Here is a 14,217-nt window from a genome sequence, read left to right on the forward strand (position 1 = left end):
TGAGCCCGCACGGGCACGGAGTCCTGAGCCCGCAGCCCTGAGCCCTGGGCCCGCAGCCCTGAGCCCGCACGGGTACGGAGTCCTGAGCTCGCAACCCTGAGCCCGCACGGGTACGGAGCCCTGAGCCCGCAGCCTCTGAGCCCGCACGGGCACGGAGCCCTGAGCCCGCAGCCCTGAGCCCGCACGGGCACGGAGCCCTGAGCCCGCAGCCCTGAGCTCGCAGCCCTGAGCCCGCACGGGCACGGAGCCCTGAGCCCGCAGCCCTGAGCTCGCAGCCCTGAGCCCGCACGGGCACGGAGCCCTGAGCCCGCAGCCCTGAGCTCGCAGCCCTGAGCCCGCACGGGCACGGAGCCCTGAGCCCGCAGCCCTGAGCTCGCAGCCCTGAGCCCGCACGGGTACGGAGCCCTGAGCCCGCACGGGCACGGAGCCCTGAGCCCGCAGCCCTGGCAGCTGCTGAAAGAAGGTGGCGCTGGCCACGCAATAAACCCGCCACGTCTGCCGCGTTTTGAATTGGAAATGCAGATTCCAGTGCTGAGCAAAAGGCGTCGGGGATGTCCGTACATCTGGGAGACGGGAATATCGTGGCGACAGAGCGAAATAAATGTTAGAAGTTAATGCATTACTTCTAGTGATACGAACTTGCTATAGAATTGTTTTCTTGGTCAGGCTGGATTTTACAGAAGGAGGGACTTTTTTCTTATTTTCATTTGGTAAAATTAAAGGTAGCACTTCCTTTAAGGTAATACACGTTTCCACTCTTTTCGTTCTACCTCTAACCACAAAATAATATAGTCAGTTTAAAGGTATATTAGACGTGGAACCTGTAGCAAAACTTTCTGTAGAGATCTGCTTTCGAGTGAGTCTTTACCCTGTGTACCCTCTAAACCTCAGAACCCTCAGTCGAGCTGAAATACCTGTTTTACTTTCCTTTTCTGATGCCAGTTTTGAGTTTCCAAGATCATTTAATATCTAGTCTGTATAAGTGAACTCAGAATCAGGAGAGATCATACCACTGTTACACAAAATGCCAATATTTCCCTACAGCAATGAGGATCATTGCTATGAATCCTCATTAAACAATCATTAGTCATAATTTATATATTCAATCACCTGCCTTCCCAGCTGAGTATTAAGAGATCCACAGCATTCCTGCAAGTATTCTACCCTCACTCCACTTCCTAATTTTCTGCTAAACCTGTCATGTTTCACTTCTAAAGCCAGTGCTTGTTACTCCATTCTAGCTTCAGCACAGAGAGCATGTAAAGCCTTTCCTTTAGCACAGCCTCTACCTTTTATTCTTTATCTCCTCACTGTAGAGCATACCTGTTTGTACAGACAGATAGCTGAGCACCTGCCTGACAAGCCCTGAAACCTTGAACAATTAAAAATTTGGGGGAATTTAATTAAACACAGTTAGCATGTTTTGCTTCCTTCTGTTACAGCCCCTCAATTAAATCAGTTTTTTCCTGCTGGTATGACCTTTGCTGTTTTTTGGGTTTTTTTATGCCAGTGCCTGTGCTGTGCTTGTTCTTGGCATTGGTAAGGAACCACTGAGACACGATGCTGTATCCTATTTGGGGGAGGACCGTAGCTAGAAGCCCAACCCTTAAAGCCAAAGTGCTGTTGCTGCTGAAAGGCCACCTTTGCAGGAGCGTTCTCAGCAATTGTGCAAGGCTGTAAAGGCAGCGGAACTGTGAGCGATACACAGGTGAAGAGAGGCAAAAATAGTTTACATAAGAATTTTAACTGTGTTATTACTATTATTATTATTTTTGCACATAGAAATATTCTTTCTTTTCCCATAATAATTAGACCTGGATTAATAACAATTCTTGGAGCAAGCTAAGATCTCAAATATGCTAATACATTTTTGCCTTTAAGCATACATAGGTTTCCTCTTTTCTCATAAACAAGCTTTTCATTGTAGGGGCAGTGACATTAGGTTGTGAAGGATGAGCCACGGAGTTCCAAGGGAGCAAGACTGCTCAGGACATTAGGGGGGAAAAAAGGCCTGGATTTCTTTATAGTTATAACTGTATTTTTAGAGAAACCACTTTGGAAACCACAACTTGGTATTGTCCCATTTGGTAGTGGAATCACAGGAGTGTAACAGAGCTAATTAATACACTGCAGCATGATGGTAAAATATATACAGTAATTTCACAGAATAGACAGAATCTCGACTTTCTCTGCTAGCTCTGCTGTATAATAACTGTATGATGCCAGAATTCATGGGGAATGAAGCAAGCATCACTGCCAAGAAGCAAGGAGCTTTACACCTAGGTAGGGTGGCTGCTGAAATGTACTTTTCAACTCTGAATGTCTGGCCAGGAGCTCAGCCAGCCCTGTAGGTGCTCTGTGTTTTCACAGACTTCACCCTCCACACAGGACTAACACTGGGCTGGCTCAGTCAGCTCGTCATTATTCCTTAGGGGTTGTATTCTGGTTCCACCCTGAGAGTTTTGCTGCCATTTGCTTCAGCACAGTCTTTTTTTTTTCTTTGCACATTAAGTAGAATCCTAAATCATGCTGAGATGGTAGACAAGTGAGAATAATTCTAATTATCTCTGGGGTTTCAAAGTGGAAAATTAAATTGCAGTGGTAAATATTTAACTTCAGCACTTGCCCCTGGACCTTTTCACCCACTGTTTTAAAGATTAACCTATGCTTCAGATTTTCACTTCTCTCATTTATTGATGTTCTCAGTATCTTTAACTCAAAAAAACCTTTGGCAAGCATAAATGGATCTCTCTGCTGGCTTAATTAGTTCAGCATATTAACCAATAATTAATTTTAACTCTATCATTATTCTTTTAAAGAATCTTCATTCTTGGATTTCACTGAAAATGGACTGGAAAAAAAATCACTGTTCCCTTTACAGTGTGTCTTAATTGAATAATAACATAAATAGCCTTCCTCTTTCATTCAAGGATCTGAAAATGTTTTCCAAATGTTGATGCAGGCAACTAAAAATCCCTCACTGATGAGGGGATTACTGTTATCTTCAGATTAAGAAACTGAGGCATTGTGAGGGTAATTACTAGGATTATTTTGTTAGATTGATGTCATCCAGAAAATTAATATATATGTTGGATAACCAAATATTATTGTGAATTGAATATAATGGAATTTAAAAACCAGTCACATATAATTGGATAAATCTGTGTGAAATTAGTGATTTCCACATCATAAAATTAATTTAACCAGAAATAATTTCAAGCTACTATATATTTGTAGGCATGAGAAATCCTGTGAATGCCTTGAATATAAAACATCTTTCAAGGCACCAATATAACTTAAAACTATATTGAAACAGTATTTGAAAACTGAAATATTCTAAAATCCATTCAGACCTTTCACTGTTAAGATCCCCATTCAAATTCAATTTAAGCTCTAGCTTGATGATACAAGTTTTAATTACAGGACCAGAAGCTGGTTTTGTTTTCAGCATTTTTGCTTCATTCAGTTCCCATAAGAGAAAATACTGAAATCATTAAAAAACCCCTAACACCTCTGTTTACTGTTCTTTAGTTTTGCATAGGTCTTTCTAGTCCTTCATCCCAAGGGGATGCACTGAAGACAAAATAACATTCTTTTCAGAATCTTTCAATTTCTCCCCACAGTGCACTTTCCCTCCCTCTTTCTCTGTATGTCTCTGTCTCTCTCCCTCTACTTGCCCCATCCCACAATTTATTAGATAGGGAAGCACTGTCCATTCCTTCCACAGCTGTAGAATGGAGAAATATTTCAGTTAAAATTTTAAAATAATTGGTAAACATGCCAGGGGTTCAAAGCCGTCAATATGGTAAGTAGCTCTTTGGTTTTGTTGTGTGGGGCACGTCACAGAGAAAAACTTCCCAAAGCAGGAAGATCCTCCCTTACACAGTGAAACACTCCTTCTTCCTCTTCCTTTTTAATTATGGAGACAGTGACACAGACAAGTATTCTATGCAAATCTAATTCAGCATGGTGCTAACACAAATCTATTCTGGTTTCACATATTGAAGGCTTTAGTCTCCATTTACTGGTAAGAAAAAAAACCCACCCAAACACTGCAATATGTAACCAAGAAACAATTTACTTTGCAATTACTTTTATACTCTTTTTTTCCTGTGCAATTACTGGAGACATTCAGATATGAGCTTCCCTCCATATAAGCAGATTTTAAATAAAGAGTTTAATTTTATGCTAAAAGAAAAGTGTTTTCTCCAATGTTACTCCTGAAACCTGCATTGAATACTTTATCCTGTGTTTATGAGAATAAAATCTGCTGCTATGGATACAGTGAGGTCAATGTTTTAATGTTATCATTTCACTGTGCTGTGTTAAAGAATAATATTTTTCTTCCAAAAAAATCTTAGGAAGTATGTATTATAGGAAAATAAGTGTAGTAATGTATTTTAAATGAACAGGTAAAGGCTTTGATTTAATATTTCTCTTTCAAGTACAGGAAATATAAAAAGATCCAGACAAGCAGCACTGAAAAAACACCTTGTCTGTAATAGAACTTCACTTCCATTTTCACTTGATGCTATAGCATGTTTTACTAATATTAATTAAGCTGCATAAAATTCCTATGATAATCCTCAAGGTGACCCCAAACAGACAAGAATAGGTTTTTAGTTTTTACAAAGCACAACAAGAGACAGAATACCTTGTCTGTTTGTTTGTTTAAAAAAAAAATAAAAGTTGCAATTTCCTACTCGTTCCTTGTAAAAGAAAAATGAGTAATGACAATTTTTATCCTTTCAGTTTCTTGAACAACTGCAGAACATTAAATTCTTTTAATAAAAGAATAATGCTAAGGAGTGTCTCTTCCAAACTGGTTGTTGTCGAGTTAAATAATCATACTAACTCAGTTTTTAAACTGTCTTTCAAAAATAACTGCCCTATCAATTAATCATTTTTCCCTTTCTTTTTATCGTTGTATCATTATCAGTCTAATTTTCCTACTACCTACAGCATTCCAGAAAAGTGCACACAAAACAAAAAACAGCACAACTTTTAAACAGCTACACATAACCCAAATACATCCAGTCTTCTTTCCTTTATTGGAATGAAGAAGATCTTCCTCCCTAAAAGAAAATCAACCAGGTAACATTTTTCTGAAAAGCACAAGCCACGGTAAATCTACAGTTTCCAAATAGCTCAAAAAAAATTGCTGTTTTATCACTGGGCTACAGTACAGGGAATGCCTGACTGAAGTGAAAGGGACTGGCATTTTTCACAGGAAATGAACCCCATAATGGTAACCATTAATGTTGAATTTTCCTGGAAATAAAAAAAACTATAACTAGTTATAGGGCAAGTCTCACAGGATTCCTGCCAAATTTCCTGGGGTTTTTTGCTGTTTGTTGCAAACAAATCAACGTAAGTAGCAAAAGAGTGCCTGGCTTTGGAATGTGAGCAAAACCAAAGGGCCATGGCCCCCTCTCTGGTCAGCTAACTCACTTGTTCATGTCAAATTCTGCACCTCAGTCGCTGGAGCATTTGAGATGCTCCACCCATTGAGACAGAGACTATGCTCAAGCATATTGCCTCAGGTAGCTTTTGTTAGGACTCATTTGTGTTTGTTGAGCACTTCAAAATAAGACTTAGAGCAAGATTCAGAAAGGTTCCCTTATCTTTTTAGAATGATATAAAACATGTTCTGTATTCATGTACTATTTTATTCTTTGTACTGCCTTTTTTTTTGGGGGGGGGGGGGGTAGTTGTTTATTGGTTGTGGTGGTTTTGTTTGGTTTTTTAAAAAGGCTATGAAATTATGAAGACATCTGAACAATCACTTGCAGCCCTTAACAACATGAAATGCTAGTTTCCAAACAGATGAATAAAAGAACCTCAGTGATGATTTTAGCCCATCCCGAAATTCTCAACTTCAGAAATAATACCAACTTTTGATAACTGCAAAAGCAATTTAAAAATTGCTGATGAAAATACAAATTCAGGGGGAAAAGGAATATCTGTTAGCAGGCACTAGAAGGCTAAAAACCTATTCAGCTTTGCTAAAAAATAAGAAATTACTGAAAAGCTAATAAACCCTCTTATAAAGAAACTACTTATAAAATATTAAATTCCTAAAAAGTTATTTCAATTTTAAAAACTATTACTGCTTAAATAATTAGAAATAAGCTAAAAGTGAAAACTATAAAACATAAGAGGAGCCAAGTCCTGGTGTGATTAATGAAGTTGTTACATTAACACTAGAACTTAAGTCTAAGTCTGTAGCATTAAGCTAATAACTGATTAAGTTATTCCACAATAGCATTTAGTGAAGCAGAGAAATGATCCAGTCTAAAATATTTCCTTCAGTCAGTATGCATCCATTGGCAAGATCAAACATATCTTCCAAATTTGTTATTGACTGCAAAGTAACATCAAATGGGATCTGAAAGAAAAAAAATAAGAAGAAAGAAAAAAAATCCCAAATGAATAACTTTTTTAAGCTCAGAGGTACCAAAAAGTACTACCAATATACAGATACATATATATATATATATATATATATATGTACATACACAGGTATATACCAATATACACACACATATATACCAATAGTTCCATATAAAGCCAGGTTTCTGAACTACATCCAATGAGTAGGTTAGAAATATTTATTGCCTCGGTATAAATTTGTGGTTAATGACATCTCTTGCAGAAAACTAGTAAAACAGGATTCAAGGGAGGAAATCTTTATGAACAGTCTTGCTCAAGTTTATCATGATCATCTGTAGGTAAAATGAAGAGCAGCAGAATGGTTAGTAATTTGGAAGGCTTTTCCTAAGATAAGAAATTGAAGTAATTGAAGTAAAAGGTGAAATAGAGGGCAATGATAAACTAGTTTGAGTGTCCATCGAACACGGAGAACTATTTAACTGATTTAGGTATCAACAACAAACAATTGAAGGAAGAGTCGCTTGGAACAAGCTACCTAGGGAGGTTAATTTTTAATGCAATTACTTTATTTATAAATTTACTGCTAACATTTAAGATTGGAGCTTCCAAACACTACACTTTATCTCCCTCAAGGACATAGTTACTCATTAAATAGCATTAAAAACAAGCAGGCTGATCATTTTTTATTCTTAAAACATGAAGAGTCAAAGAATTTTAAATGAATAATTCAATGAAAATGCACTTTTCCCATTTACAAATATAATTCAGGGCTGAATCAAAAGCACTGTAAGACACAGAAAAAACAGAATCAGAGTAGAGAAAGTGGAAACACTATAGATGTGTGACAGCTCAGAAAATGAGAAAACAAAGACTACAAATTAGAACTGACTTTGTCCAATTAATTCAGCAGAAGATGAGCAACAGAAAAGTGTTTGGTGGGGGAAAATGGTGAAAAACTACATATAAGAAACGTATCTGCTGCCTTCTCCTGCATGCTCAAAAACAAAGGGAATGTACTATTCTATGATGTACATAGTCCCTCCCTGAACTTTCTGTCTCTGGCTGAGACAGGGTAATGCACACATACAACTTATATGAAAGTTTGGAAATGCTACTTTGAAATATGCTATACATAATGAAGTGCTAAGCACCCTACAAGTTCTGTTGGCTTCAGAAAAGAATGAAAATACTCAGCATCTTGAAGGATTAGGGCTCAACCAAAACTACCATATCTCAAAGCATCTTAGTTTGAAGTTTGTATTTGGAACTTCATGATGAAAAGCTTTGTGATGTTCCACCTGTTTTGTTCCACAAATCATTTTTGTCTGTTGTGGAATTTAGAGAGAACAGTGTAGTAAACATCATAGTCTTAACAGGAGAACACCAGTAAATCTGCTCCCTCACTTCCATTGTAGATTCACAAATAGAAGCAGACAAAGTGAAAAGAATTCACAAAAATTTAAACAGTTCCAGAAAGCTTCCATGATTCTGTGTAAGTTTTTCTACATCTTTTCCTAGGAATCTATCAAATCTTGTTACCACAGAAGACACTTCAGTGGGCTCTGAAAAGTGCAGCTTTGCAGAAGAGATGTGGGTGTATTCGGATGCACTGAGAAAGCCAGATTGAGTGATATGAAGGCCTGGAAGTCATTAGAGAGAGAACTTCAGGATGAATAACGAGGGGTGGCAAGAATGGTGCAATGTGTATCAAAAGGAAGTGTGTACTCTCAGGTACCAGACTGCAGGACGCACAGGACGGCACTAGAGGCTCTCTCTGCTGTAACAGGCACTAGCCCAACTGTTCTCAGATAAAACTTGGATTCCGTTCTGCTAGGAAGAGCTCTCTGACTGGAGGAGTACAGTGGATGCCCTTCCTATTATCATTGCATTGTGAATAATTTGTGACAAGAAATTTGAGGATTAGTTGAGGGAGTGATATGCCACAGTGGAATCCAGAATCTCCCGTAGAGTCCCTTGAGCCCTGGCAGCTGTGGTCCTTCCCCGATGTCCCCAAGCTGGCTGAGAACACTGAACAGCTCTGCTCCCCACCACAGGCCAGTTCCCACAGTCTCCCCTGGGATACTGACTGCACTGGGTAACAGGATGAATAAAATGTTTTGTCCAGCAGCATGGATAAAAAAATGGCGTGCTCTCAAAGTATGTCATGGGCAAGGCAGAGAAAGATAATGAAAATCGAAGAATCAAGCCTGAATAACTGCAAAAATGAAAGAATGGAAAGAAATTGCATTTGGTGATTGCATCATGGCAATTCACTGGAATCTGTGTAAACAATGACCAGAGAGTGGTGGATAATCTGTATTAACCATTGTGAGCAAAAATTCCCTTGTAATACATTTTTGTATGTATGAAAAGTTGACCCTAATGAACAGAGAAGATATTCACAATTTGTAATAATGAACATTTGTATTTTATTTGTAAAGATGATAAAATAAAACCAAAGCAGAATGTCCAACAATGAGAAAAAAAATATGGGAAGATGCTTAGTGGAAGATGCTTAATGCCATGTTTCAGTTTAACTGAACAATTGTTTTATTTTAGGAAGCATATTTTTACTCTTAATGAGAACAACATACCTCAGTTAATGGAGAAGATGGAGTTGGACCAACAGACAGCAGTGCTTTGACTTCAGATAAACACCTTTTAGCAATTTCCTAATGGTATAAAACAAGAAAAAACTTGTACTATCTGTGTAGTACAAACATATGCTGTACTATCAGTCTCCTCTGATAAGCTAACAGATGGCTCAGCCTTACAAAACTTTTCAGAATATCAATGTTTTAGGTTATTCTAATTGAATTCACAGCAAAATAAACCTTAGCTATTAATATAAATTTTCTGGAACACAAATAGTTGTGTTTCCAGTGCAAACATAATGCCCAAATCTTGCAGTTTCTACTGAGGCAAAATTGCTCTTGGTTCAGGTTTTAAATCCAGTGACTGAGCATAATTTTGCTATGTGTTTACTGAAGATATGATAAACAAACACCCTGACAAGATTATATTTATACATGAATAATGCATGGCATGTTAATCTTATTAGTATTCTAAACATTGTTTTACCAATTACTGACATGTATTAATGAAAGTTTGAGCAAACTCCTTCAGGTAATCAGAAACACCCACTAAAGGACAGCTCTGCCTACCCTCCTGAAAGCAGTGATTGGCCAAAATATCATTTGTTCTCCAAGCTAGTCAAAATACAGCCTCGTAATAATGGCACAGTGCACAATTGTCACTGTTTCACAGCATCCATCAGACAAAATGACAGCCTCTACATCATTAATCATTTCACATAATAGATATAAAGAGAATCCTGTCACATGATAAATGTCTCCCACTTTCAAAATAAACATCTATTTTGCCTTGGCATTTATCAAGCAGCACTTATGCTGTGGCAACATTCTATTCCAATGACATTATCTCAAACAGAGCACATGGAAAATTCTGAAATTACCTTTTGTGTGTGTGTGTGTGTGGGGAGAGTTATTTGCTTGTGGACCATATTCAGCCTTGCTAATAAAAAGAAAAGCGGAAGATGTCATAGAGAAAATGAAAATAAATTCAGTGCCAATTTAAGTCATCTCTCAATAACATTATTAGAAGGTTCTTATTTCAGAAACCACCACTGCCCATTTTACATTGAAGATGTGTAGCTGATGTTTAAGAAGCACTTTTGGGTTGATTGCCATGCTAATTTAACACACTGCTGAGGATTTTCATATTTAGATTACTAGAAATTAGGTATCAGTTTCCAAATCTATGTACCTGAAGAGCTAGCCTTTGTTTTCAAGTATAAGGTTGAAAATGCCTGTTTTTTTTTTCTAAAGTGACAAGCAATATTTAAAGAAAAGTTAAATATTAAATAAAGAGTGGAAGTATTTCAACTTTTCTTTAAAGTGGTGAGGGAAGCTTAACGTCTGCCTTTATTTCTGCCTTCCAAGTTGCCTGTCATTTATTTCCCCAAAATAGACATTTTAAATCAAGTCAAACACATATAAGAGCCAAACTGCTCTCACTTACTTCTGTTTTTTCATCAAGATCCACTTTCGCATCACTCATTTTGGGTTTATTTGAAGGACTTATTTTCAAAGCTTCACTTTGCTCAAGAAAGCTTGTAGGTATTGAATTTGAAAAGCTCTTAGAACCTCGCATCAATATTTCAACTTGCTTCTTCAGATCAGACAATTTCTCCCTTAAAGAAATAATTCTAAAAGAAGACAAATATTTTCATTGTTACTGCTATAAAAGAACAATATTTGTTGTTTTCAGGTTATAATTAAGCTGACCTAGCTTTTATTATGATTAGGTTTTAAATTTTCTTTAATTTCAAGACTGATCTCATAATTTTACAAAAGTAAGTTTTCCATTTAATAAAGTGGAGAAACAGAATGCATTAGCTTTTTTACATTAAAAATGGGAATGCCTCTCTAAGAAAAGGTTTGTTCATCCAACCAGCACAAGGTTGGCAGAGACTGCCCATTATTTCTTCCCTTCCACCCACTAAGCAGTTCTAAAAAATTTAAGACTAGATGAATGACAAGGAAGAAATGAAAAATGCCATGGGATGTAAAATTAAGGGCAGAGTCTGGTGCTACAACTGAGAAAAATTCTTGCATTCTCGGATTTGCAATATGGGATGGAGAAAGTAGGTGATCCACTGAGAGAATGGGAATAACTGCTGGGCATGCTTCTTAGATCTGCTACATTGCTATGCCAGTGTAATATAATTAGCATATGTTACTTAGTTCTTTAAGAATCAAAATTAAAATGCTAATGAATGCATTGAAAGAGCAACTGTTTGGATGGGTTTAACACTATGTACAACATCTTACAGTTTTTACAGTGAAAAATCTTTGAAAAGCAGAAACTAATGTTTTTAAAGATTTACAGCTCTTTGATATTTTGTACTTTATTTTCTCTCATCCTAAATGGCTGATTGATCTTTAATACAGCATGAAATAACAGGACAGAGTCAGTGATTATTTACCTAGCCAATGGAATCCACAAGTGGCCTGAAAATACAGACGTACTAAAAATCGCGATGTCGCCAATCACGACAGGGTTTGTATTATAAGCGTAAAGCAACAAAATCTATAAAAGAGATGGAATGGGTAAACTGTTATACAGTAGACCTGAGCTATTTCAGTGATACAAGACTACAATAAATATCAAATATAGCGTACTGATAAATAACTTAGATAACTGACCTTCAAAAAAGAGAGGAGTATGATTTCATAAAAATTTTTACTACACTCAGTTTTTATAGGTTTTTAATTAATTTATTTAATTAAATTGGATATAATTACTATGGGTTTAAAAATTAGGTATATCCCATGGTGTCACTATCAAAATCCCAGCATTGTCCTGATTCTGGTCACATATGCATGGCTGTCATAATGTTGGTTTAAATCCATGAAGTGTTCATAACTCACCAATCTAATAAAGCCATACCACTATAAGAAAATTAACTAGAATGTTCTCATCTTCCACTGCAAGAATTTACTAGTGCAGTTGAAAACATGCTTCCTAATGGTAGCTGAATATTTTGACTGTATGGAAAATAGAATATGGCATTCATGCATTATTTGGTTTTAAGAGTTGTCCCTGGTTCTCTACTGATCTGTATTGCCATGCTAAAATTACCTGCAAAACCATATTGAAAGGTGCATTATTTACATTACCTTCACAGGGTTTCTGTCAGTTTCCTAATAAAGACAAATGGGTCTGATAGAAATTTAGAAATGGATTTGCTATGCCAAAAAGTTTGAGATTCTGGATTTTTATTGCTGTAGCAGAAATTTTACCTACGTGTTGTTCCCTTGTATAAAGATAAAACAAATTCCATGTCACAGTCTCTTACATTCCTGCAACCAACCCTGAACATCTTTCATGTTCAGTCTGATATTTTAGGAAAATGAGGCTTCAAAATCTCATTTTCCCTGTATATGTGTATCTTAGCTTTTCCAAGAGTCTCCCACCAAACTATTATTTAAATGTATCGGTCAGGTCTACCCAAACTTAGAGTGGAAGTCCTAAAGACATCAGAGATTTACAACAGGCATGAATACAGCATGACTTGGAAGCTCTATATGGGGGGGAAAAAAGGTGTTTTTTTGGCCTGCCAACAAAAAACTGTCAGGGCATTCTGTTTTTTTCTAAAGAGCAGGTTTGCAGCAGAATAAATAAATTATTCCTATCAGCATAATTTGATTAAAAAGCTGATAACTCATAACACAATTATTCATTGGAAATGAGACTGAATTTGCTCCACTACCTAAGAAAGTGCTTTGCTCTAGTTATACCTTAGTTTCTGTATCCTTTGATGGCTTTGCCACAGAAGGAATATACCACTGAATGCTGATTTCCTTATCCGGAGCTCTTGCTGCCTTACTCTCTGTCCGCTCACATTCTTCTGCAATGACAGAAACTGGAGAAGCTGTTCTTACATGTGACACTTCTGATATAATGTCAGAAAATTCAAGAGACATCTGAAACACAAAATAGAGGTTTAAATTATTTTTTTTTTGTAATGAAACAGGAAAAACCTGTTATAATCTAGTGTCTACTGGAACTGGTATGACTTTCATTCCACCATAAACATATGTTTATTTAGGTAAATGGATAGCTTTTTAAAGTGTCCTTTTTACCAAGACGTTTCAAAGCTCATGTGGTGACACATTTCTGAAGATTTCTAAAGGTAAAACAAAGTGAGCAGAAGATGGAGTTTTCACAATAACCTAATCTTACACCGTTAAGGCAGTTACCATCCCACATGAAACTTTAGTAGAAGTGAAGGTAACGATGACTCCAGGCATGTGGGTGTCATAAATTCGAGCACATGGATGTGCCTTCATGGCCATAACCCATGGTAAGCCATGAGGTGTGCATGGAGGACCCACCCACTACAGCCCTCTTCTAATTTGGTAATGAATCACCCATGACCCTGCTAGCATGGACTGTGAACAAAACTAGGAGAAAACACATATATGGATGTGGGAAGAACCTAGTTTATGCTGTGCCCCTGAACTAGAGCTCTTAAAATTCCATTTTATACTATACATTTCTTTCTAAAATGTGTGTTATGTTTTTTTTAGTTTTTTTTTTTTTCCCCACAAAACTGCATCCTTTGGGTTTCTATTCCTGTTGAATCTTTTTGAAGAAGGACATTACAACTGCTGATGTCAAACTCGTGGGTTGCTGAATAACGTACACAAATATTTCTCTATTCAACTTTCTCAAAGTCTTAGATAAGTATTTCCAGTCTTACTTATTATCATGGAGCAGAACAAAAAACAAGCATGAAAAATGTAACAGGGCCCAGAATTTTAATTACAGACCTAATGTAATTTGGATTCTTTGGTCAGCAGACCTGAAAAAATCCTCAAGAGTCAGAATACAGAGATAGACGTAAATAAAACAACTTCTTACAAAAAAAATCATTATTTGAAAAATTATGTCTATTTGTACTGTTAAAACTCACAGTAATAAATTACAGTTACATTTTTAAAATAACATCTATAACCTTCTGGATATTTAAAGCTTCTAAAAATGTTGTGATAAAAATCAATGAATCTTAGAATTAAAAAAAGTATAAGCTTTATGCTTGTTAGCTGCCTACAACAGTGAGGTTAACACATGATTATGCAGCTTGCACCTATCATGAGCATGACAGTGAGCTGTGAAGCTTATTATTCTAGGATACTGTAATACTAATTATGTCAAAAAAAAAGCAGACAGAGTAAAATAAGTTTTGATATATGATGGCTGTTCTAAATGTCACATACCATATATTTACAGTTTATT

At 36.7% G+C, this 14,217-nt stretch overlaps 1 protein-coding gene across 1 annotated transcript in view; it reads right to left on the reverse strand.

Moving 5' to 3' along the window:
• Nucleotides 1-6,085: 6,085 nt before the first annotated feature.
• CFAP54 (cilia and flagella associated protein 54) overlaps nt 6,086-14,217 on the reverse strand; it is a 101,381-nt gene continuing 93,249 nt past the window's right edge. Inside the window, exons 65-69 of the mRNA XM_062492356.1 lie at nt 12,717-12,902; nt 11,402-11,505; nt 10,435-10,621; nt 8,988-9,065; nt 6,086-6,388 (exon numbers count right to left, since the gene is read on the reverse strand). Of these exons, the coding sequence (XP_062348340.1) occupies nt 6,269-6,388; nt 8,988-9,065; nt 10,435-10,621; nt 11,402-11,505; nt 12,717-12,902 (675 nt within the window). The 3' untranslated portion in view covers nt 6,086-6,268. The remainder of the gene's footprint in view (nt 6,389-8,987; nt 9,066-10,434; nt 10,622-11,401; nt 11,506-12,716; nt 12,903-14,217) is intronic.

Source organism: Cinclus cinclus, chromosome 4, assembly GCF_963662255.1.
Source record: "Cinclus cinclus chromosome 4, bCinCin1.1, whole genome shotgun sequence".
NCBI classification, from domain to species: domain Eukaryota; kingdom Metazoa; phylum Chordata; class Aves; order Passeriformes; family Cinclidae; genus Cinclus; species Cinclus cinclus.